The 24,630-nt window shown below is 34.0% G+C and overlaps 1 protein-coding gene across 3 annotated transcripts in view; it reads left to right on the top strand.

The window, feature by feature from the left end:
• Positions 1-24,630, top strand: part of Exoc6b (exocyst complex component 6B) — a 625,817-nt gene that overhangs the window by 443,994 nt on the left and 157,193 nt on the right. For all 3 annotated transcript variants that reach the window (XM_071601708.1, XM_027934392.3, XM_027934391.2), the window contains one exon: positions 1,566-1,707. In XM_071601708.1, coding sequence (XP_071457809.1) covers positions 1,566-1,707 — 142 coding nt within the window. The remainder of the gene's footprint in view (positions 1-1,565; positions 1,708-24,630) is intronic.

Raw genomic sequence — 24,630 nt, 5'->3', positions numbered from 1 at the left:
GTATATAATTTTTTTTTCATTTAAAACCTGCTACTTTTGTGAAGGCCCTGGCCCAGTAAAGTCCATGAAAAAAACATATAAAAGGGACACTTATTCAGACTCTGGAATTTTCATTATCTCTTACTACACCTCTATAAGTCTATGATTTGTTTATAAGAGAAAAAAAAGGAAAGGAAATGGAAGAACAGAATGAAAAGAAAGGAACTAGGAAGGAAGGAAGGAAGGAACAAGTGAAGGAACCAAGAAGAAACAACTAAATTTCCAGCAATAGAAGAATGGCCAGGATAATTGTGATAGATTCCTAAGAAGGAAAGTTATGGAACAATAAAGGGATAAACTACAGCTACATGTAATACATTCAAAATCTCCACCTTCATAATAATGAATTGAATAAGCTAGTTGCAGAAGGACATACCATAAGATAGTATAGGAAGATTTAAAATGTGTAAAATATTATTGGATATTTTTTCTGTTTATATACCTGTCACGATAGTACTTTTAACATACAAAAAGGTTATCTAATAGGATGGTTACCTCCAAGGAGAGGGAGGGAAATGATTAAAGACACTGCATAGGAACTTAGCCTACATTTGTAATGGTTAGTGAATGCATAAGTGTCAATCATATGATTTTCTACATATTTCTGTATAACTGAGTATTTCATAATTTCAAAAAAGGAGAATTCACTAATTTAAAAACTCAAACTTTTTAAGGCATATCATTCTGTCTTAAGAAGACAGTCAAATATTAATTTTAAAATCCAATTTTGAAAGAAAATAAGTTCATCCTTTTAATTATTTTGGAGGAATTGTTCTATATTAAATTATCATTTTTATATGTAAGAAATCATAAAGCAGTAAATTCTGATTTCTATATAAATTATAAACTATTGTTAACATTTATTTTTTAAAAATTTTTTTAGTTGTGGATGGACTGTTTTTTATTTATTTATATGTGGTGCTGAGAATCAAACCCAGTGCCTCACACATACTAGGCAAGTTCTTTGCCTATGAGCTACAACCTAACCCCTACTTTTCAAGATTTTTAAAAAATATTTATTTGTAGTTGTAGTTAGACACAATACCTTTATTTTACCCATTTATTTATTTTTTATGTGGTGCTGAGGAGCAAACCCAGGGCCTCACATGTACTAGGCAAGCGTGCTACCTCTGAGCTACGACCCCAGAGCAACTTTTTTAAAGATTTTATTGGAGGACTTTCTCATATATTCTCTGAGGAATATTATTTCTCAGTTTACTTATGATATTGAGTATTGTTTATGTACTGTCAATTAAAAAAAGAAGAGCTTCTTGACCCCATAGCTGGGTTTTGTGTATTGTAGCTAACTATTATAGCTACTATGACTGATGGGAATGCACCTAGTATTTTTGATGCTGCTGCTGGATGCTTTAATTCCAAGGTTGTGTGCCTGTAAGGATATCATAAAGGGGAGAACCTTATGGAAACTGGGGAATTCCCAATTGAAAAATTAGTGATTTTAATTTTTTTTTTTTTTAGTTTCATTTTCATCCATTAACTTTATGGTTTACATTCTTGTATTTCAGGGAAAGGTGGCTCAGACAGCATGTATGTCAGCGTGCAAGCATTTAGCTACATCCTTGATGCAACTTTTGCTGGAAGCTGAAGTAAGGCAGCTCACCTTGGGAGCATTACAGCAGTTCAACCTGGATGTCAGAGAATGTGAACGTAAGAGAGTGAAACACCCCTTTGCTTTTTTGTCTTACTTGCATACTCGCTTTTGTGAGGGGGGGGCGAGTTTTGTCTTTAGTGTCCTTGTTCCTGATGGAATCAGACTGTATAGAAAAAAGAAATATTTTATGGACATTTAGAAATGAGCATATCAACAAGCTAATTTGAATGCCTAACAATGCCTAGACCTGTATTTAGTATGGAAGAGCTGTCTGGCCACAAGGAAGCTTGCAATCTAGAGAGGGATATAAGGCAGAGGTGCATTTAATAGACACCATTTAAAACCTGTTAAGTCCAAAGATAGTCAAAAGAATGTAGTTCCCAATCACTTTGCTTTGAAGTTTTATTTTGAAACTAAGTACATCTTATGTGCAAACTCTTTTTAGTCTGCAGTACAAGTGGTGTATGCATTGATCAGTCAGAAATGCTTTCTGTTTGGAAAATAAAAAACTTTAGATAGTGATTTTTAAAATGTTTTATTTTTCTCAGAGGTAACCAGTTGCTCTATTGGTTAGTTGCTCTGTGACATCATCATTGGGGAACCAGACTCATTTTTTAATTTCCTCTGTATATAGAATGTGGACTTTTTATCCTTATTACGTAGAATTACATAGACTCACCCGTGACAGGAAATTTTCAGATAAGAGCTTCTGAAAAAACCTTACATAGTATATTCCATAATTTAAAAGATAAGATGAACATGATTGGTTGAAAATTCCTTCATGATTGAGGAAAAAGTCTTAACTTAATTATTCAAGAAGCTTTAAAGTCTTCAGCAGGATAAACCAAAGAAAGCCACATGAAGGCATGTTTTGGTCAGGTTGCTAAATAAATGATAAAAGGAAAATTTTAAATCTGTTGAAGAAAAAAGGCATATAAGAAGTACTGCAAACTTTCTATCAGAAACAGTGCAAACTAGAAGGCAGTAAAATGATAACATTGAAGTGCTAGAAGGAAAAAAGAATTCTATCAACCCAAATAAAACTCTGTTATCCCAGGCTGAGGATGTAGCTCTATGGTAGACCACTTGCTTATTAGCATTTGTGAGGGAGGCCCCAGGTTCAAATGAAAATATTCTTCGAAAATTAAAAGTAAAATAAAGGTATTTTCAAATAAACAGAAATTGAGAGACTTTTTCACCAAAAATTGGTACCACAGCAAACCTAGAAGGTAATTTTTCAAGTTAAAGGGAAATAATGTTCTACATCAAAGCAGATCTATAGAGTAGACTGCATTTTTCAAAGATATCTACTACATAGTACCTTGTTTACCACATCTTTTTCTATAGCCTTAATGCTAACCCATTAAGAGGAGGTATCTAATCACCCTCCCCTTGGATCTAGACAAGCATGTAACTTGATTGTAACCAATAGAACATGGCAGAAGTAGCTGTTTGTGAATTCCAAGGCTGCATCATACAAGATGATGCAGCCTCCATGTCCTTGGTGAGATGCTAATGACAGCCCTGCTGCCCTGAGGCCTCCATTCTAGTCAGGAAGCCTATGTGGAAGAGACCACATTGAAGAAGGCCTGAGAGTATGGAGAGAGAGAGAGAGAGAGAGAGAAATCTAACCAATGACCAGTTGTCTCATTGATTTCTGCCTTTATTGCTTTCTTCTACTTAGTTTTTATTAATTTCTCTTTAGTTACTTTAGGTAGAAACTCAGATATGTTGAGGATTTTATTTTCTAGCATGAGTATTTGAATCTTAGAAATTATTCTTTAATTACTGTTTTAGCTAAAGTCTACAAATTTTGATATGTTATTAATTTGCGGTGGGGGGGGGCAGGAATTGAACCCAGGGGCACTTGACCACTGAGCCACATCCCCAGCCCTGTTTTATATTTTATTTAGAGACAGGGTCTCACTGAGTTGCTTAGCATCTTGCAGTTGCTGAGGCTGGCTTTGAACTCGCAACCCTCCTGCCTTAGCCTCCTGAGCCACTGGGATTACAGGCATGCACCACCACACCCGGTGTGTTATTAATTTTTATTCAATCGATGTTTTCAGATTACTCTTGTGTTTTATTCTTTGATATATTGGTTATTTAGAATATTTCCCAAATATTTAGACATTCTTATCGTTATGCTTGTATTGCAAATTCTAAGTTTACTGTCCTTTTTGGCCAGAGAATGTACTTTGCATAATTTCAGTTTTTTAAAATTCATTGAGACTTATTTTATGACCCAGGATATGGTAGAGTTTGCTAAAATTCTGTTTGCACTTGGAAAGACTATGTGTTTCGTTATCACTGTGTGGTATATTTTATAAATATCAAATGGGTAAAGTTCGTTGATAGTGTTATTCAAGGCTCGTATAGTCTCACTGATTTTCTTTATACTTATTCCATCAATTACTGACAGGGTGTTGAAATCATTTTCATTAGTGGATTTCAGTTCTATCAGCTTCATATATTTTGAATCCCTATTAGTAGGTGCATACATACTAAAGACTATTATGTCCCCATGATACCTTGATACCTTTATTATTACAAAATGACCCTCTTCATCCTTTAATATTCCTTGTTTGAAAAATCTACTTTTTATGATATTAATATAGTTCCACCCAAGTTTTTATGATTTGTTTTTGCATAAGAATATTCTTTTCCATTCTCTTAAAAAATATGTATTTTAAAGTTGTACCCAGCATATAGTCAGGTCTTCCTTTTTAATTCAGTATGACAATCTGTGATTTTTTTAGTTGAGTTGATTAGACCATTTATATTGAATATAATTTTTAATATGATTGTGTTTAAATTGACTATTATTTATTTTTTACTTTTCACATTCAAACTTTTACCCATTTTTAAGAAATAAAGAGGGAGGAAGGTGATAAACTAAAATATATGCACCTTTAGGGGGAATGATGGCCTGGGAGGAGCAGTGGAGAGAGACTAAGCAGCCTGAAGTACATTTTATTTAGAAGAATGATCAGTGTCTACTTGAGAGAACTATTCAGTGCATCAGCATCTTTAGTAGAGGGAGCCAGCTTTCAGTTAAGACTTAGAAATGGAGAGATCATTTATTGAAAAGGTGGAAACATAATAGTTTGTTAACCATGTAAAAGGGGCTTAAGGGAGCTAATATTTTTTCTGAAAAGCTGATAAGTATTTGCAATAGCCTTCAGACTTAGGATCAACTTGATGCTAACATTTGAAGGGCATGTCAGTACTGCTAATAACCATAATATCAGCTCTGAAAATTTTCTTCCATATATTGTGGAGCCACTAAGGTTCATTGATTTAGAATTTAATGTTTTATTTCTGATTGGCAGTAATTTGTCTGTCAAGAAACTTTCCATGGACATTTATTTTACTTCAAAAGAAAGAGTTCTATTCTATGTCTCTGCCTATACCACCCCCTTCTTTTTTTTTCTTTAAATGCTCGGTGGTCTATAAAAAAATCTTAAAGAAATGATACATAAAATTCAAGTAACTATACAGAGGCGTATAAAAGAAGCCCCAAATGACAAGATAATTAACACTTACATTTTTCTACCCAGTGGTGTGCGTATGAGATATTTTTCCATTTTTTTTCCTTTTTGTCTGTAAGTCCTTGGAAGAACTATATAGGTCTTGAAAGAAATCAAACCTTGGACAATATCTAACGCGAATGTACCTTGAATGTACCTTGAGTGTACTCTGAGGCCTGAGCTGCCATTTTCTTAGATCGCAAATGCACAGAGGAATTATGTACACTACCACAAGCCTGAAATAATCAGCTAGTGTAGTGCAGTCATTAAGAATGTAGATTTTAGTGTCAGTTCAACAGAATGGATCAAATCGCCAATTACTTTTAGAGAGACCACTGACATAGTTCCTAATATTATAGGGATGGGATCATAACTAAGTGAAATAATGCATGAAAGTATTTCTTTCCTTAGCTGGTATATATGCAATAATTAGTACCTGGTCCTGTTGTTATAATCATCAGAGCAGCAGAAGCAGTAGCTAGTGTCTATCTAGTTACTCTCAGAAAGTCTTTTGCAGACCATTGAACCTTTGTCTAGAGTTTGTCAATTGGTGACGTCTGAAGATGCCACCTAATTTGGTATAAGAAATTAACTTTTGCTTCTTGGTAGTTATTTGTGAAACTGCTATGATTTCTGAAAGGTATAATCGAAAACTTTCTAATTTTCTAATTCTTGGCTGGATGCTTTTGTAAAAAATCAGTCAGTTAGCTCAACTGTTCTCTAAGAATGGTAACGACTGCCTAGGATATCATTATCTAACAGGAGCATTGCTGTTAGGTAATTCTTACTGACAGGCTACTAAACCTTTAAGGTAGAAGTTATTTGGGAAATGTGAAGCAATTATCTCTTTTCCTTTAAGAATTGACAGTGAATTCTTGAGTTTTTCTGCTTTGAGTGAACTTTCTTATCTCTTCTACCTTTATTTCTTAGGTTATTGAACAATGGATCCTGGGTTTTAAACACCAGAGGTTTTGATTTTACCTCCATGATTTTTGATTTTGATTTTTATCTACCTCCATGATCCAACCTGGGCTATTGTGTCTTCAGTTCACTATAATATCAAGTCGCCAATTATTTTTAGAGAGACCACTGACATAGTTCCTAATATTATAGGGATGGGATCACAACTAAGTGAAATAATGCATGAAAGTATTTCTTTCCTTGGCTGGTATATATGCAATAATTAGTACAGTCTGTGTGGGGTTTAGAATTTCCTAAATATTCGTTTTGCATATTCAATATGAGGAGATGTAGATTAGTATTCCAGCTCAACTCCTTGTTATCAGCATTAAGTCATTGAACTATTCATTTATTTAACAAATGTATGTTCAGCTTTTATTCTGCAATATACCTTGCTGGACCCTGAAGGTAAAATGGGATATTCCAGATTTTATTTAATTTTTAAAAATTGTTTTATTTAGTTGTAGATGGACACGATACCTTTGTTTTATTTATTTTATTTTTACGTAGTGCTGAGGATCAAACCCAGTGCCTCGCACATGCAAGGCAAGTGCTCTGCCACTGAACCATAATCCCAGATCCAGAAGGAACTCTGAAATTATCAGGAGTTTTAGAAACCAGTTAAAAGGCTATTGCAGTAATCCATGATAGAGAAGATTTGGGAACTTAAGTATATGTCTGCCTGATGGTTCAAGATTGAATCAATAACTCATTTTACCTCCCTGAGCAATAAACTAGAAATACTAATCCCTGTTATATTTATCTCAGGATTGTTTTGAAATTAAATGAAATAATTTATGTAAAACCATTGAAATTGATTTTTATTACAATGATCATTTCTTTATCCTATGCCTTTACAGATTTTCTTACTTTCTCACTTCTATATTTTATGGTCTATAATACTAAGTATTTTCAGTTTTTAGTTCTCTGCTCAGCTCCCTAAGTTATTCAAAAGGTTGGTTCATTAGAAAGATGGCATAATTAAACCAAATTCAGAGCACATCTGGCTATAAGGAAATACAGCAGCAATCATAATTTTTTAAATTTAGCATATGTAGTCCATCATTGTCTAGAACCCATGGATCTTCGGCACAAAATAAACTGGGTACTCGAACAGGAAAGCAGTAAAATACATCTGGCCTAATTTTCTTGGTTCTTTGATGGCTGACTAAACTGAGCTTGGTTTACTGTTGGAAAAGGGACAAGACTCTCCAAAGCCTTCTATGTCACCATTTTTACTATAATAACCCTCACTCTACAAGTCAGGAAACCAATGTGTGGATTCTTCCTGTTCTTAGGATTTGGGGAAACAACTTGAAAGTAAATTTCTAATCTAAGTGAGCCACCATTACATAAAATAGTGGCGGAACACCATTTGCAACTTAAATACCACATTCTGACCAAGAGATCAGATTTTGTTCTTCCTCCCTGAAGAATGAACTCTAGCTCAATATCAGTACCCTTGAATTCCTGAAAAATTTGAACATTTCCATCTCTTTGCATATATTCACTAAAATAAATGGCTGCAAGTCCTTTTGGATATTGTTTGCTCTCCTCTGACTAAGGTGTAAGTGATTTCAGTGAATATTGATCAGACAAACCTTAGCAGACTTGCTTGTAATTTTGCCACAGGAGCTAATGAACTGAGAACTCTTCACAGAGAGATCTCTCTGAACACTAGGCTCAGCTCCCTAAGTTATTGAAATAATTAAAAATTATGCCTGCTTCTTCCTGTTTTCCACACTACTTCTTGCCTCTCCAATTCCACATAGTTAATTATCTACCTTCAGGCACTCTCTGTAAGAGTCTCTGTTTATACTTGAGGCATTCCTTTATGGAAATCTTCCTATTGTAAGAGAGAGAGTCCTCTGGACCCTGGTGAGAACCATAGGAAAAGCACCTGTGACACAGCCATACTTCCATTCTTCTTTTGCAGCCTTTCAGGCCTGTAATATGCAGAGGGAGTTCTGGCCCTTAAATAACAACTAAGCTAGAGCTAAACCCAAACCTGTCTCAGCCAACCTGGCACACTGTGAACATAACTCCTAGCTGGTATATTAAATCAAGCCTTTCCAGTGGGATGCCCTATAGTAATTAAACTGTCAAATCAAAATTATGTTTAGTCGTCCTTGAAGAAGTAGTACAAAGCACATACCTGCAGAGTTTTCCCTGGTTTTGCTGAGGTTCCCTAGAAAGCTTTTACATTTTCTTTTGGGTGTTATATTATTTCTTCTCTACTCTGAATTTTGCTTATCATCCTCAAGCCCATGTTGTGTTTAGACCCTAGTCACAGAACAAAATTCAGTGAGGGATAGAGCAGAGCAGAGTGCTTTCTTCTCTGGCCAGGGGAACACACAACATAGGAAGCTCCAAAAATCAGGACTCTATAATTTCCCTCAGAACGCTTTCTTTCATCAATGAAATATGGTGAGATTGTGGAGGCAGCTGAAACTTGAAAGATGAACATATACACTTGATTTTCAGCTTACTGGGCCAGCTGCAGGCAGAAGGGGATTGCTACAGTGGACGTTCTAGGAAGAACCAGATTTGCCCTGTTTTCACCATGAGTTGCCCCATGTTGTTAAAAGTGATCACATGGCTCATATTCCTCAAGCTATTTAAATTGATAAGTGACAACAGAATTTTTCCTGCAAAGCTTCACCCTCAGGGAGAACATGTCCCTACATGACTAAAGGTAATACCTTAACTTCGAGCTTGGCTGCCACATTTCATAGACTGTTAACTTTCCATCTGGAAAATGAAGGGAAATCTCAATACCCTTTGCCCTAGCATCATTTGCTAACTAATTCCAAACATTCTACTGTGTGACACCTCTTTCCATAATAATAATCTACCTTAATTAAGTATGTTTACTTATAAATGTCTCAATTGATTTGTACTACTATAACAAAAGTCCTGAGTAATTTATAAACTATGACAATATATTTCTCACAGTTCTGGAGGCTGGAAGTCCAAGATCTAGCAGGTTGGATACCTGGTGATGTTCCTGCTATTGCTTTCAAAATGGCATCTTGCTCACATGGCAGAAGGGTGGGAAGACCACAAAGGACCTGTTTAGTTTCCTTCAATCCTTTTATAAGGTTACTAAATTCCATTCCTAAGGTCTGAGTCTCATGGCCTAATCACTGCTCCTTGAAGATTGAATTTCAACATAAATTTGGACAGACTCAAAAACAATAACAGCAAGAACAAAAATCTATTCAAACCAGTTAAAGAAGAGGACTTATTTTTATTATGTGGATTTCACAGAGTACAAGTAAAAGGTAAACTGTACATTTGTTGAGGCAGGAATCATGTCTGCCCTGCTCAGCCTCTTCCCTTAGTTACTAGCATAGTGCTTGACACATGGTACTTGAATTAGATTTTTGAATTAACAAAAATGACAAAATTATCAACTACTTTAGCTTCTATATCTCTTTGTTCAGCTCTCAGATTGGCAGTGAATAGATGTAGGAAATAGACCAGATGGATATTAGGTGATATGAATAGCAGGGCAAACTAAGATGTGATTGGAATTCTAAGTAATTATCTCTTTAGTGTATGCAACTAGAGAATCAGTGAGTTGCCCTTTGAGTATATACACACTACCATTGACTTCTATGGGTTATAAAACCATCTTTGCAGCAACATTGAATTTTCAATATGCCAGCTATATGATACATAATTAAAATCTTAGATGATAAGAACAGATTGTCCTTTGGAGCCTAGATCTTCAATTTAATGAATTGTGCATACACAATTCCTCTAAACCTCAGTTTCTTCATTTGTAAGAATGAATTTACCATTGTACCTATCTCTTAGACTTGTGATAATTGAGTAATCACTATCGTAACTGATCTATAACTGTTAGCAATCATCATTTTGCTACTTTTTATCACTGGAAAGAGTACTGAGCTGGAAATTGTATTATGACATTAGTTTTGTCACCAATTAGTTATATGGTCTTGGGTGTTCAGAAAACTCGTTTGAGCCTTGGGATCTTTTTTTATTAGATGAAGAAGGTAGGGTGATTTCTGAATTTCTATTTAATACTAAGACATTAAGATCACAAACAGGAGACTGTGTGGATATTTTTAAGTCTGTGAGAGTTATCACAAAATTAAATGAAATAATGCATATGAAATGCTTTATACATTCTAGGATGTAAATAAATATTTGTAAGTCCAGGTAAATTAATATGTTTGCTAAAGTTTTCATTAGAGTTATGTATGATGCCAGGTTCCCCAGGAGAATTTCATTCAGAGTATATGGAATTACAAACCTGCTTTGAGTGATGGCCAGGGCTTTTTATAAATTCAGTGGCCATTGGAATGATGTCATTTTTTTTTTCCTAAAAGAAACCTTATATATAATTCTTTCAGGCAGGGTTATCTCAGAGTGTGCTTGCTTTTGGATAACATTGGTTTAAGGAGAAAGTCAAACTATCTAGTGAAGAACTGAAGCACTGTACTTTAGTATCCTAGTAGAAATGTCACTGTGGTTGTGGGTAAGATACAGTTGCCATAATGAAACATGTTAGCTAAGCAGTCCTAAACCTCAGAGGTGACTAATGAGAAGTAAGTGTATTTCTTTTGGAAACTTGGGTATCTGGATATAAATACCAGTAGAAATAAATTTTAAAATAAGGAGTTGACTGTCTGTGAAATAAAGCTTGGAAATGTTTGATATTGTAGTAAACAGCACCATTTTATATTAAGGGATTCTTATGAAAATTTTTGAATTTGCTTCCTTTCTAATTAAGGTTTATTTTTAATGCTTCATCCAACAGATGCTTTTCACATTTTGTCTTAGGCATTTGTCACTGCCTCATGTATGAAAAGACAGCTATCTTAAGAGTGTAAGGTTTGAAGAGAGACAAGTGAAGGAAGTTTGAGCCAGTAAAAATTTAAACCTCATCTACTAGATTAAATGAAAATAACAGATGCCTCCTTTGTTAAAGAATTTACAGTGCTTGAAGATGCAAATTTCCTTTGGGTAGACTACTAAAGACATTCTATGGGTTTCAGTATCATTAATTTCAGATCCCTTAGCTGCTATCCTCAACCTCATCCTTCTGAATTATAATTTTAAAACAAGCTTTTCTTTTCCCCTTTTTTCCATCTAAGAAACATTAAGGTCAGAGATTGATGATAGACTTTGAGTTTGTATGCAGAAAAATCAACTTGTATCCTATAATTTGAAGTGCTCTGCACATGTGAAAATCTAAGGATAATTAGTTGTTATTGCTTTAATATGATGAAGACAATAACTTGCTCCACGAGAAGAGCTCCATGGCTAATAAATTTTGTCTTTTAGTTGATTGACTGGTTAATGGAATCAGAAAAATATTTTATGTCTCTTCTTTATAATAATGCTTTCATTCCCTACTGAAACATGTAGAGATTTGGGTAACCAGTCTTTGTTAGTCTACTTTATTCATTTTGTCACTTAGTTTCCTTTTTCTCAGTTTTATTCTGTATTCTTATTGATAATTCTCATTTTAATTTAATATTTTCAGTAAAACTTGCAAATTTCTAAGGGAGAATCATTAACCAGTAGTTCATTCTTTCTCTGCATTTTCTTTATAGGGGCTAGCACATTGGATGTTTATATAAGAAATCACACTTAAAATTCAAGAGCAGAGGGAATTAATAGGTTGAAAATAGGAATAGCATAGACTAATATTGTTTTCTTGAACACATGACTTTCAACCAACTTATGCAAAAACTTCTTTAGGAACTTATAGATTGTGTGACTTTGTCTTTTTCCTCCCTCCCACATCCTTACCAGTATTTTTAAAAGCAGGATTGAGTTTGGATTCTCAGATCTAAAATGATGTGGGAAGAATATAAAGTGCAAATATCTCTCCTCCATCAAAAATCAGCAGTACAAAAGCCCTACTTTGTTTGCTGTTGTCTTTCCATACTTACAGTGCCTGATTGGCTAGGTAAGGAGTTTTTATGATGTGCCTTTCTCAGCTACAGAGAACCCAAATAGAAGGCTTCCTTGCCATTAAAACAGCAATGTCACTTCTTTTTGACTGTGGATGATGGACCCTATATCCTCTGACAGGGCCTGTCTCAGACATGGGTCAGTGAGTAGTGCCCACTCAGGAGTTATTTTGGTTTTTGGGCTGAAGTTCCTTGAATTCCAGGAGATAAGACAGTCATTGTGTCTCTGAACCCATTGCCACACACACAGTCATTTGATAGTAGATGCTGCCAACCTGAGCAGTGGGGACAAGCAGCCTGCTCCTGCTCACCATGGCCTAAGATGCCATCCTTGTCAACAAAATGGAGATGGATCAGGCTATTCCAACATAGTTATACATCACTGTCAGCCCTTGCTATTGGCTCCAGAGATTGGCCGACACAGACAAAGTACTTTTTCTGGTAACAGATGCTACCTTGGATTGTTTGTGGGGGATATTAGTGATGAGGGAGTAAAAAGGATTTGCTGCATGAAGGATCATAATTCCCCCAAAATACCTTTTCTTTCTCTTTTTTTTTTTCTTTTTCTTTTGGCAAACTCCTCTAGTACTCTGAAACTCTGTTCGATGAGGCTGATTCCTCTTTTAAATTGTGTAGATTTTTTCTTAATCATTGTATTTTAAAGGACATTGAGGGGAGTGGGGAGTGGCTATGAAGATCTACCTTATTAAACTGATAATTTCCAGAAGGCCATTTTCTTGCTGTGTGGTTTTATAAAGGAGTGGACCAGAATTCTTTCTCTAATGTATTTCAAACTTGTTTCTCCTTCCTTCTTTCTTTGTATTTATTTATTTATTTTTGCATTCTAGCTGCTTTAGGTTTCATTTTGTATTTTTCTCAACTTGAGACCTTATATACCTTAGAAGGTGCAGGACCTACAAAGATTAAGAAATGCCATTTCAACAAACAAAAAGTAAAACATATATTGTGGTTATTGCTACCTTCATACCACTTGACCCTGGTTCTAAACCTGGTAAAACATATTTTCATAAAGTTAGAGGTATATGTCATAATAATTAATCTCTAAAGCCTTTTTACTTGTTTTTTATTAGAAAATTTATGGGATAGTTATTTTAAAATTTCACAAATCCCTATAATTTGCTTGAAAGTATTTTCAATAAGCCAGCAAAACAATGGCTTATATTAATTGTTCAAAAGAGAGACCTCACCATTAGCCCCAGAGCAATAGATGGCCATCTCTTTCTGTATCTCAGCTAACTCCAAACATCTTGGTATTTTATTTTTCCACTGCTTTGCTCTTTGGTTTACTCTTGTAGACCTCAGTCTTAATGTGTGTGCTACGCCAGAGTCTACCAAGAATTCTGATGCTTTTTCACTGTTCTTGCTTGTCCCAAGTATTTACAAGGAGACATTTTATACATTTCATATTTTCTTTGGCCCTCACCTCAAGTTGTTAGGGCTCATGCCAATAAACCATTTATTTTAATTGGGCCATTTTATAGGGTATAAACTAGGAAGCCACATTAAATCCTTTGTCTATTTTGAAATTAATTTAATTGTTGAAAGTTGACAGACTTTACTCAGGTCCACAAGAAATTCCCATGACATTCTAATCCATCTGTTGCCTTTAGATGGAACACGTTACACTTATGAAAAAAATTGTTGAAAGCCCTAACTTTTACAAAAGATTTTGAAAGGGAAAAAAAAATGCCCTGCCTTTCCATCATTACCTATTGTAGCATATCAGCATTTTGATTCTGATTTCAGTTCTGCTGTTTCAGTTAAACCACCTATTTATTTTACCTTTACTATTACAAATTTTAGAAACGTAGCCTCTTTCTCTCTTTAACCTATTTGTGTCTTTTTGGCCATATTCATGAAAGAGAAAGGAGAAAGAGCAAGTGTGAATACCACCTTAGCATTCCTAATTACATATTTCTAAGATTAGAATGTAGAAAAGTTTGAGAAAATGTCAGTCAATACTTCCATTTAGAAAAGCTGAATTTTTCAGACATATTTTATATATTATAGAATTTTTAAAGTCCTGCCTATAATGTTCTATAGTGGTGGTTGATCAACTCTTTTTACTTCTATTTTCCACTACTTTCCTGGATGGAAAAGGTGTGATGTCATAGGGTCACTGGTTAGGTAGGTAAATTGAGGTCTGTATTTCATCTTTGTTTGGTCACTAAATGGCTGGGAATTAATACAATTCATTTGATCTTTCCCCAAATCTTTTCATTCATTTGGTATTTGAATGCATTAAAATAGAATATCCAGTTGTGCTAGATGACTAAGAGCCATTTTTGTGCCATGAGGTAGGTTGGGACATGTATTCTGAAAAAAGGAGTATGTATAAATTCTAAGAAAAAAGAAAAATCATAACCTATTATGTAATTTAACCTAGTTCATTGTCACTGTAGAGTGGGATGGAATGAAGCTGGGTGGCAAAAGGAAGTGATGTAGGGAGAACTCATTGTTAGACCTTGCAAGACTTATTAAGAAATTTGTACTTTATTGATGTTTATGTTTTAAGTGTGAGAGTTACCATGATTATCTACTGCTTTAAAGAAAATCAGTATAGCAAAAGTGGGAAATTTGTGTAACAGGGGCAGGACTAACTGTAAAATTCATTTAGGAGGTTTGTCAGAGAAAAAACAAGACACCCAGTTAAATTAGAATTTCAGGGGAAAAACTGAAATTCAGATAAACAACAAATAATTTTTAATACCAATTGAGTATTTCTTATCTGAAATGGTTTAGGACCAGAACTGGTTTCAAATTTTGGGGGTTTTGTAATATTTGCTTATACATTATGAGATAACTTGTTGATAAAACCCAAGTTTACACAAAATTTATTTACAATTTATATATGCCTTATACATATAACCTGAAGGTAATTTTATACAGTATTTTTAATTTGCCTGAGGTTTGTTTTTTTTTTTTTCACTTTTAAAAAATTGGTTCTAATTAATTATACAGGACAGTAGAATGCATTTGACACATCATACATGAGTTTTGACTCTAGCCTGTCACGAGTTCAGATGTGGAGTTTTCCCCTATAGTGTCCTGTTGGCCATAAAAAAAACTTTTGGATTTTATAACACTTGGATTTGGTATTTTCAAATTAGGGATGATCAGCCTATAACAATGTCCCAGGTATTACAGAGTATACATGCAAATGTCTTAAGAACTGAGAAAGTATCATTTTTAGTAAAAAGGAAACCAAGGAAAAGTACTTTTTTTGGAAATAATGTGATAAAAAACAGAGTACAGATAGGTGAGTGAATGGAAGATAAATTGAATCAGTGTTTGTCAATAACTCAGAAATTTACTTTGAAAGAAGGGGTTTATTTTACCACTTCTAAGTGAGAATTAATTCTTATTTTCTTTGTAGCATCAGTAAAATTTGTCCATTAATCTTTCTCTTCCGTCTTTCTCTGTAATTTCTTTATGAATAATGTGCCTTTCTGGAGAAATGCAGTCTTTTTTTTTTTAAACCAAATCCTAGCAGGCAGACTGCTTGAGGCCTGCCCTGCCCTCTGACTCACTGGAATCTCTTTGTCAGCTGTCTGCCTGTCAGGGGATGGAAACAAGGTGTAGCATAATCCTCTGCCCAAGCACTTCACCAGAGAAAAGGGTGAGGTTCTCTCCCCTACAAATGCCTTTCTGAGGTCTTTTTCAACAAAGACCATTTTTAAAGAGAGGAGTGCTTTTAATACTTGAAATGCTTATTTATCTCCTATACCTCTTAGTACTTAAGATATTCCTTAAAAAAAGCACTATCTGTCATGAGAAGAAGTTGCTTATGTACTGTTTTCTTCAAACTAACCTAAATTCTCTTTAAATGCCAGGCCCTCTCTTTCAGTAGTACTCAGGAGTTCCAGTTCCCAGTGCCTCCTCTAGAGTGCCTGTGCTGTCTGAAGCCAACCTTTGACCCCTCACCTAATAACCAGCAGCCTGAGGCCTCCTGTTTCATTGGCAGAGATTCTCTTCTCCTATTTTATTTTTATTTGTTTATTTGATTTAGAAAGAAAAGAAAAGGGAAAACTCTACTCCAAACTGAGTACTCAGAGGCAAGTTTATATTCTCTGGTCAAATGCATTCTAAGTCTAGCTCTTGGCTTCTGAAAATAAATTCATTAATCTGTGTAAGTAAAATGGCAGACCAACATTTACATTCATGCTGATCTAATGCAGATGTTTAATGTGAATATTGGATCACTGTTTTTTTAAATTCCTTTCATGAAAATTCTATTTGGGGAATAAAATTTCCAAATAATTCTAAATCAATTCTGTGAAGCAAAGGAAAAAAAATAGAAAATATAAAAAATGTTAACTTCCTGTAAGCGATATATGCAGAGCTTTTTACTTGGGCCATATTGAAAATGACCTCTAATAATAAAAACTTTTAATATCTTTCAATTTTTTGATTCATTGAGGAATTAACCATGTAGGGAAAAAAGTATATTGTTATTTTATTACATCTGAAACAATTTAAGTTTTATTATAAAGGATACAACTCAGTAACAGGCAAATGGAAGAGCTGTAAAGGACAGGTAGAGAAGTGCATAGAACCTCGGTGTCTTCTCATGGAATCTAGGTGTGCTATCCACCGCCCCCCCACCCCCACCCCACACACATAATGGTATGTTCACCTCAGGAAACAGCACTGAGCTTTATGCCCAGAGTTCTGTATGGGGTTTCATCACATTGACATGATTGATTCAATAATTAGCCACATGATTGAACTCAAATCTCCAGTCCCAGTTCTAGCCCTGACGATCAGGGAAGGGACTGAAAGGTCAAACCTTCCAATCATGTGATTGGTATTTCTGGCATGGCTAGCCCTTTCCTTAAAACAATCTAAGGGCCCACCATGAATCATCCATCACCTTAACATTAAATCCAGATATTTTCAAAAGGAGCTCCTTATGAATGGCAAAAGGAATTCCTGTCAAGAAATTCCAAAAGATTTTGAGACTAAATACCAGGAGCGAATATATTCTTTATTATATCAAGTATATTCTTTATTATAACACAGACCTAAACAGTGTATTTAATTTAGTTCCATGCCTTTAATCAAGTGGAAAATCTGACACTAAGAACTTATATGATGGGCTCAAGGTCACGTAACTAGTAAATTCTGAAAAGGGCTGAAATCTCAGTTACCTTAGTAAGTGATAAGTTCATTTTCTGTGAATGTTAATTTAGAGTAGGTGACTAAGTTTTACTATCACATTGTGAGGTCATTCATGAAATATATACCAAATTTCAGCTTGGAGAAAGTTGTGTTGACTTAAATAAATAAATAAGTAGATAGATAGATAATTAGATAAATAAATAAATTTTTGTTAGTTAGAATAAATAAATAGATAAATAAATATTTCTATTTGTTTATTTAATTTTCTTTTGGTACTGGGGGGATTGACCTAAGGGCTCTTTTACTATCAGTATTTATCCCCAGTCCTTTTTATCTTTTATTTTGAGAAGAAGACAGTCTTGCTAAATTGTAGAGGCTGGCCTTGAACTTAAGATCCTCCTACTACAGCCTCCAAAGTCTATGGGATTATAAGCGCGTGCTACCATGCCCAGGAGGGGAAAAAAATCTTTTTTTTAAAAATATATGAAGCTCTTTTAATATATGAAGCGTCCAGCATAAAGCCTGCCTTAATGATTTCTTTTTTTGTTATTTTCATAGAATAGGATACCATACCTCTACTCTGCTAGAAGTCTAATCATTTGTCTTGCTACTTTTGTTTTTAATGGTCAACCTTAATTTGATATTATACACTTAGGAAACAGTTTGCAATTACAGCTCAAGATCGTTACTGTCACCATTGACTGGGAAAATAGGCATAGAGCTTTGTCCAGAAACATATGTAATGATCAGCAGTCATCATTTAAAAAATTTCTGCCCATCTATTTTTCAAATATAATTTAAGACCATTTTCAGTAGGATAAATTGACAAATATTAGATATAAGGAAGCAAAAAGTGGGATGAAGAAAATAACTTCAGCAAAAATGCAAGGATTAGTAAAGAGGTAACAAGTAGAGAATTAATAAAGAGGTAACAAATTTATTGATAGGTTTATTGAATAATATACAAATCTTATACCTGTGTCATTACCTAAGAGGGCAATATCTATAAAATTCCAAGATTCTAAGAGAAATTTTTTATAATGGGAACTAAATAGAAGTGCAACAGTCTGCATGTCTATGTCCCCCAAAATTCATACGTAGAAATCCTATCTGCCAAGGTATTGGTTATCTACCAAAAGATGAGGCCTTTGTTGGGGTCACTAGATCATTAGGATAGAGGCCTCATGAATAAAATTAGAATCTTTTTAACAGATCCAGGAGAGATCCTTTTACCCCTTTTACCATGTGGTGACACAGTGAAAAGGCACATTCTGTGAATCAGAATGTAAGTTCTTTCTGGATATTAAATCTACTGTTGCCTTGATGTTGGACTTCCCAGCCTCCAGAATTGTGAGAAATAAATGTCTGTAGTTTATAGGCTGTAACTTCATTGTATCTTGTTATTGCAACCGAATGGAGTAAGGCATGAAGGATTAGTATAGTATCACAGGCATTTTCTTTAATTTCAGTTTTACAGCCAATATAAAAAATAGAATTCATATAGCTATAAATTTTGTTAGTGTTCCTTTCTTGTCATTTGAAAATCTTGTCATGCTTCACACATTTCGGTTTTGTTTATGTTCATTAAAGCCAGCCATCTAGACCTCTGTTGTGATACTTTAGCTACCAGCCACAAATGGCTGTTAAGAACTTAAAATGTGGCTAATCAGAAATGACATGTATTATAAATATAAAATACATATCATGTTTTGAAAAATACTTATAAGATCTTACTAATTTTGAAAATATTGATTTAATATTGAAATTCTATTTTAGATGTATTGATTTAGACAAGATATATTATTTTAGAATTAATTTTCATTTATTCTTTTTTAGTGTGTCTATAAGACTTCCAAAATTACTAGAGGCTTGCATTTTTACTCAGTGCTGAACTATAGAATTAATTTTCTGTTATGTTAAATGTCCTTCAGAATCTCTACTCAGGGTAAAATTTTAGGTAGCCCAAGGTTTAGAAATGTATTCATACAGCAGAATAATCAGTGGTAAACAAACACATGGATAAAATTAAGTCCTTGAAAGCACAGTAAAAATATCAAGGATATAAAGTTACTACTTTAGAACCCCAGGCTTTCTCATCTCTCAGGAAGCCTACCCCTTTCAAGGCAGATCTTCAGCTTTCCCAGAGATTATACACAGAAGCACTACTGATTACTTACTTAGAGAGTCCCCCTTTCTCCATAATTTTAAAAGATCTATTGTGAAATTGGTCCTTATTACACTAAATTGTGAGGCATTCTGGAACTTCAGAGGAAAATTATGACTGTACATAGATCTATGTATTTTATGAATTTATTATTTCCTAAGTAAATGGAAAAGAATATGTAATATGTGTATAAAAGATCATGTATAGTGAATATTTCTTTGTAGACATTCTAGGGTGGGAGATGCATGTTGAAATAATAGACAGATTTAGAGGGATTTGATTGTAACTGGTTTACTGACTTAACCTTTTTGGCCTGATTTTTCCATCTGTGGAAGTCCTCAGTAATTACAAATGCTCCTTTCATCTTTAGGATTGTAGGGTTGTGGGATCTAAGCCCCAGGACATCTTTGGTATCCTTGGCTATTATTAGTCTGTGAAATGTAAAGGAAAAATCCAATGTTATGTGTAACGACATTATTCTACTGCTTGTTTTATGGTCTTAACATTCCTTAATCCTTCTTTCTCTGTAAGAGATCACACAATGCAAAAGTCATTCTGTTCATTTAGTCAAAGTAGCTAAAATATTCTTACAACTCATTTAAAATAGTATTTCCATGGACAAAAAATAGCACCCAGTACCCCTGGACTCCCAAGAATTGGCACAGACTTCATCTCCTTCAAGTTTTGACACAAAATTGTTTCCTAGTTTGCTTTATGAAATTGAACCTACTAATTTCCTTAAACTTTTACTAGTTATTCTTATATATTAAGCAAGACATAGAAATCATCTTCTCTAATTTTCTGGATTTATTCCTCTAATGACAGTTTTTTCTTTCCAGGTCAATTTGTGCTCTAATTGATATTAGTCACTGCAGGTGCTTAGACCCCCATTTTCTCTGATAATACTGTACTTGATTCGGCCAAATGGAGATTGATTGGCCTGTTATTTAAGCAGCAGCATGAAAGGCTGTGACATGCTTGTGGCTACTGCCAGTTTATGGGGGATTAATTCCTTATTAATTAAAAAGCTGTGTTGATCTGTCCTGGTTCTCACTTGTCTCTCAAAGCAAAAGACGCTGGGAGAATTGAACATTCAGAACAACTTTTAAATCCACTTGTAGTACTGGTGTGACATTTGCTATGAGACGTTATTATGATCAATTATAATCATCCTTCTTGCAAATAAACATTGAGAATAAGTTATGTGTTCCCCCTCTCTCTCTATTTAGCTCTTTCTTATAATTTTAGTAGACTTTATTTTAGGACAGTTTTAGGTTCACAGAAAGATTAATTGGACAATATAGAATGTTTCAGTATGTTTCAGTATACTCTCTGCCCCACCACACCCATAAACTCTGCTTCTATTAATAGTCTGCATCAGAGTGGGAAATCAGTGAACCTAGAAGAAACATCCTTATCACCCAAAGTCTCTACTTTACATTAGGGTTAATTCTTGATGTTATACATTCTATGAATTAGGACAAATATTTAATAACATATATCTTCCATTATTATAATTTCATAAAGAATAGTTTTACTTTCCTAAAAATTCTCTTTGTTTCACTTATCAATCCTTCTCTCCCCTCCACCCTCTAGAAACCACTGATCTTTTACTTTCTCCATAATTTTCCCATTTCCAGAATGTCATCAAATTAGAACACCACGATATAGTTTTTTCAGATTAGCTTCTTTCATCTAGTAATATGTATTTAAGGTTTTTCCATATTTTTCATGACTTGTTAGCCCATTTATTTTAGTACGCAACATTAACTAAGCAACATTCCATTGTCTGGAGGTAGTACATTTATCCATTCACGTACTGAGTGACATCTTAGTTATTTCTGAGTTTTGACAATTATGAATAAAAGTAACTCTAAACATCAATTTCCAAGTTTTTGTGTGGATGTAAGTATTCAACTCATTGGGTAAATACCAAGCAATGCAATTCTTGAATTTTATTATAAGACTATGTTTGGATGGAATAGGAAGCACCAGGAATCTGTCTTTCCACTTAGAAAACAGTTTACTGGCAGAATCTGTCCAGTATAAGTATTTTTTAACTCTGGAGTTTATCGACAATATGCAAATTCCGGGTGGAAGCATGGACCTTGAAATGTAGCTAATTTTGTTCGATTTCATTTCGTATCACAAAGGAAACTCTCTGTTCCCAACCCCCATGTCCAACAGCTTTGAATGTCGCACACAGCTTGTGGGAGCCAGGGTGAGCAAAAAGGACATTGTCCTCCAAAGTATCGTGTTCTGATCACTGATATCTGCTTCTCATCACAGAGATTCATAGAGGCTAGTGGCATTGTCATAAGCATCTTCTCTTTTTGAAGTGACTCTCAGGTGATTAAAAAGGTTGGTATGTTTTTTTCTTTTATTCATCCCTCTTCAGAATCCATATATTAAAGGCTAAGTCGTTCAAATGCCACTATATCGTTGAGAAAAATTAGAAGGTGACTGGGAAGTCCAGAGAAAGGTGCAGCCTCAAAAAAGACTTGAGAAAGTCTTAAATTTATATATTATACTAATCTTTTAACACAACAATCAACAAAACCAGAAGAATAACAAACAAGAAGTGTAACAAAAACAAACACACCCTAGAGAGGTGAGAAAAATCTCATTTCCACAGTTCTCAAATTATGAAATTATCAAATTATCAAATTCAAATGTTGAGCATGAAAAAAGTCATAAAGCATACCAAAACAAGAGAGTATGACCCATTCAAAAGGAAAACAAGTGAACAGAAGCTGTCCCTGAAAAAGATTTGATGGCAGATACTTGATAAAAAGACTTTAATAAAAACAGGGGACTTAAGGACACTCAGAGAACTAAAAAAAGATGTGGAGAAGAGAGAGAGAGAGAGAGAGAGAGAGAGAGAGAGAGAGAGAGAGAGAGAGAGAGAGAGAGAGAGAATGAACAAAATGGAATTATTACTAAAGATAGGAAAGTCAACAAAAAGCCAAAAGAATTCCCTAGAGGTGAATAGTATAGTAACTAAAGTAAAAAATCACAATAGGGGATTAAAAAGCAGAAATATGAAAGAATCAGTCATATGAACATAGGACAATGGAGATGATTGAGTCTAAAGAACAGAAAGAAAAATAATTGAAGAAAGGTGAACAAAGCCTTAGGTACATATTCATATTAGTCTCATATATTATTTTTCTAGTCTCTAATTTATTTCTGCTCTTAATTATTTCCTTCTTTCTACTCTTTATTTGTTCTACTTTTTCTAGTTCTTTTAGATGCAATTTTGGCTGTTTGTATATAAGTTTAGCAACCCTTATTCTTTTTTTAGTTTCCATGTACATAGTATTATCTTTTATGTGTCCATTTTTGTCTTTATGGGATAAATTAATATATGTAAAATAGTTCTTGATATGTGAATACTTACTTTTGCGCTTTTGTGCAACATTTACTGTTTATAGTGCCTTTGTTTATTCCAATTTTACTATCTTCCTTTGTGACTTGTTGGATCTTTGTGGTGGTATGCTTTGAATTCTCTTATCTTTTGTGTATCTACTATTGGTCTTTTTCTTTGAGGTTATCATAGGGTTTACATAAAAAATTTTTAGTTATAACATTTTATTTTAGACTAATAACTTCAATCTCATAAAAATACTATATACAGTTTGTCCTCCCTTTGCTATTAATGTCACACTTTCATCTTTTATATATCATGTATCCATTAACAAATTATTGGAGCTATAAGTATTTTTAGCACTTTGAAAAAAAATATGGTAGAATTTAAATGATTTGCACACCACATGAACAATATTAGAGAATTCTGAATTCAAAATTTAAATATGCATTTATCTTTCTTTCTTTTTTTTTTTTTCTTTTGTACCAGAGATTGAACCCAGGGGCAATTAACTACTGAGCCACATCCCCAGCCCTTTTTATATTTTGTTTAGAGATAAGATCTCACTAAGTTGCTTGGGGCCTTGATAAGTTGCTGAGGCTGGAGTTAAACTCGCAATCCTCCTGTCTCAGTTGCCCGAGTTGCTGGGATTACGGGCATGTGCCCCTATGCCTGGCCTACATTTACGTTTACCATTGAATTTTATACTTTCATGTTGCTTATTGGTATTGTCTTTTTTCAACTTGACTGTTTGTTGTAAGATAAGTCTCATGCCTTTATTTGTCAGGGAATGTCTTTATCTCTTCTTTATTTCTGAAGGATAACTTTTCTGGATACAGAACTCTCATTTGACAAGTTTTGTTTGTTTGTTCTTTTAGCCTTTGAATATATAATTCTACTTATTCCTGGCTTGCAAGATTTTTGCTGAAAAAAAGGTCCTATAGCAGTTCCTTTTTATATTCTACTTTTAAGATTTTCTTTTTGGTTTTGACTTTTGGCAGTTTTGACTTTAATAAGTCTCAGATAGTCTTCTTCAGGTTGGTCTTTTCTGGGGGGTCTGTTGTACTCATGATTTATGATTGTTGATGTTCCTTCCAAGATTTGGGATGTTTTCAGGCAATATTTCTTTTAAATAAGTTTTTGGATCATTTTCATCTCTCTTCTTCTTTGGGGCTCTTAGAATTTATTTGTATGCATTATGGCAACACATACTTTTTTCTTTTCTTATTTTTTTTATTTCTCTATTTGGCAAATGTCAAATGACCTGTGTTCAATTTTACTAATTATATTCTATGATTGAGTCTTCCATTGAAACTCTCTATTGATTTTTTTTAAATCCATCCTGTATTCTTTAACTTCCTGATTTCTGTTTGGTTCTTGTTAAGGTTTTAATTTCTTTGTTACATTTCCATTTTTTTCATGCATTATATTCCACATTCTATTCATTCAGTTGTCTATGTTTTCTTGCATTTTGTTGAGCTTTTTACAAATGATTATTTTAATTTCTTTAGGCAATTTCTAGGTTTTCATTACTTTGGAGTCAGTTACTGATGCTTTGTTTGTTTCCTTTGATACCATCATGTTTTCCTGTTTATTTCTTTTCTGGGTATCCACTAACTGATAAGATGGGTGTTTACTTATTTGAAGGAAAAATACACTTTTTCTAGTCTTTGTAGACTGGTTTAGGCAAAAAAAATATTGTCATTTCCTTTTGAGTCTTGTCTTATTTCATTGCTTCTATTGTAACAAAATACATGAGACTACTGAGTATTTATAAAAAATAAAAACTAATTTTTTTGCAGTGGTGGGGGCTAGGATATCCAAGGTCAAGATCCCAGTAGGTTCAGTTGTCTGGTGAGGACTGT

Source organism: Marmota flaviventris, chromosome 14 (assembly GCF_047511675.1).
Source record: "Marmota flaviventris isolate mMarFla1 chromosome 14, mMarFla1.hap1, whole genome shotgun sequence".
NCBI lineage: Eukaryota > Metazoa > Chordata > Mammalia > Rodentia > Sciuridae > Marmota > Marmota flaviventris.
The sequence above is the reverse complement of the archived record's forward strand: the minus strand, read 5'-3'. Positions and strand labels throughout refer to the sequence as shown.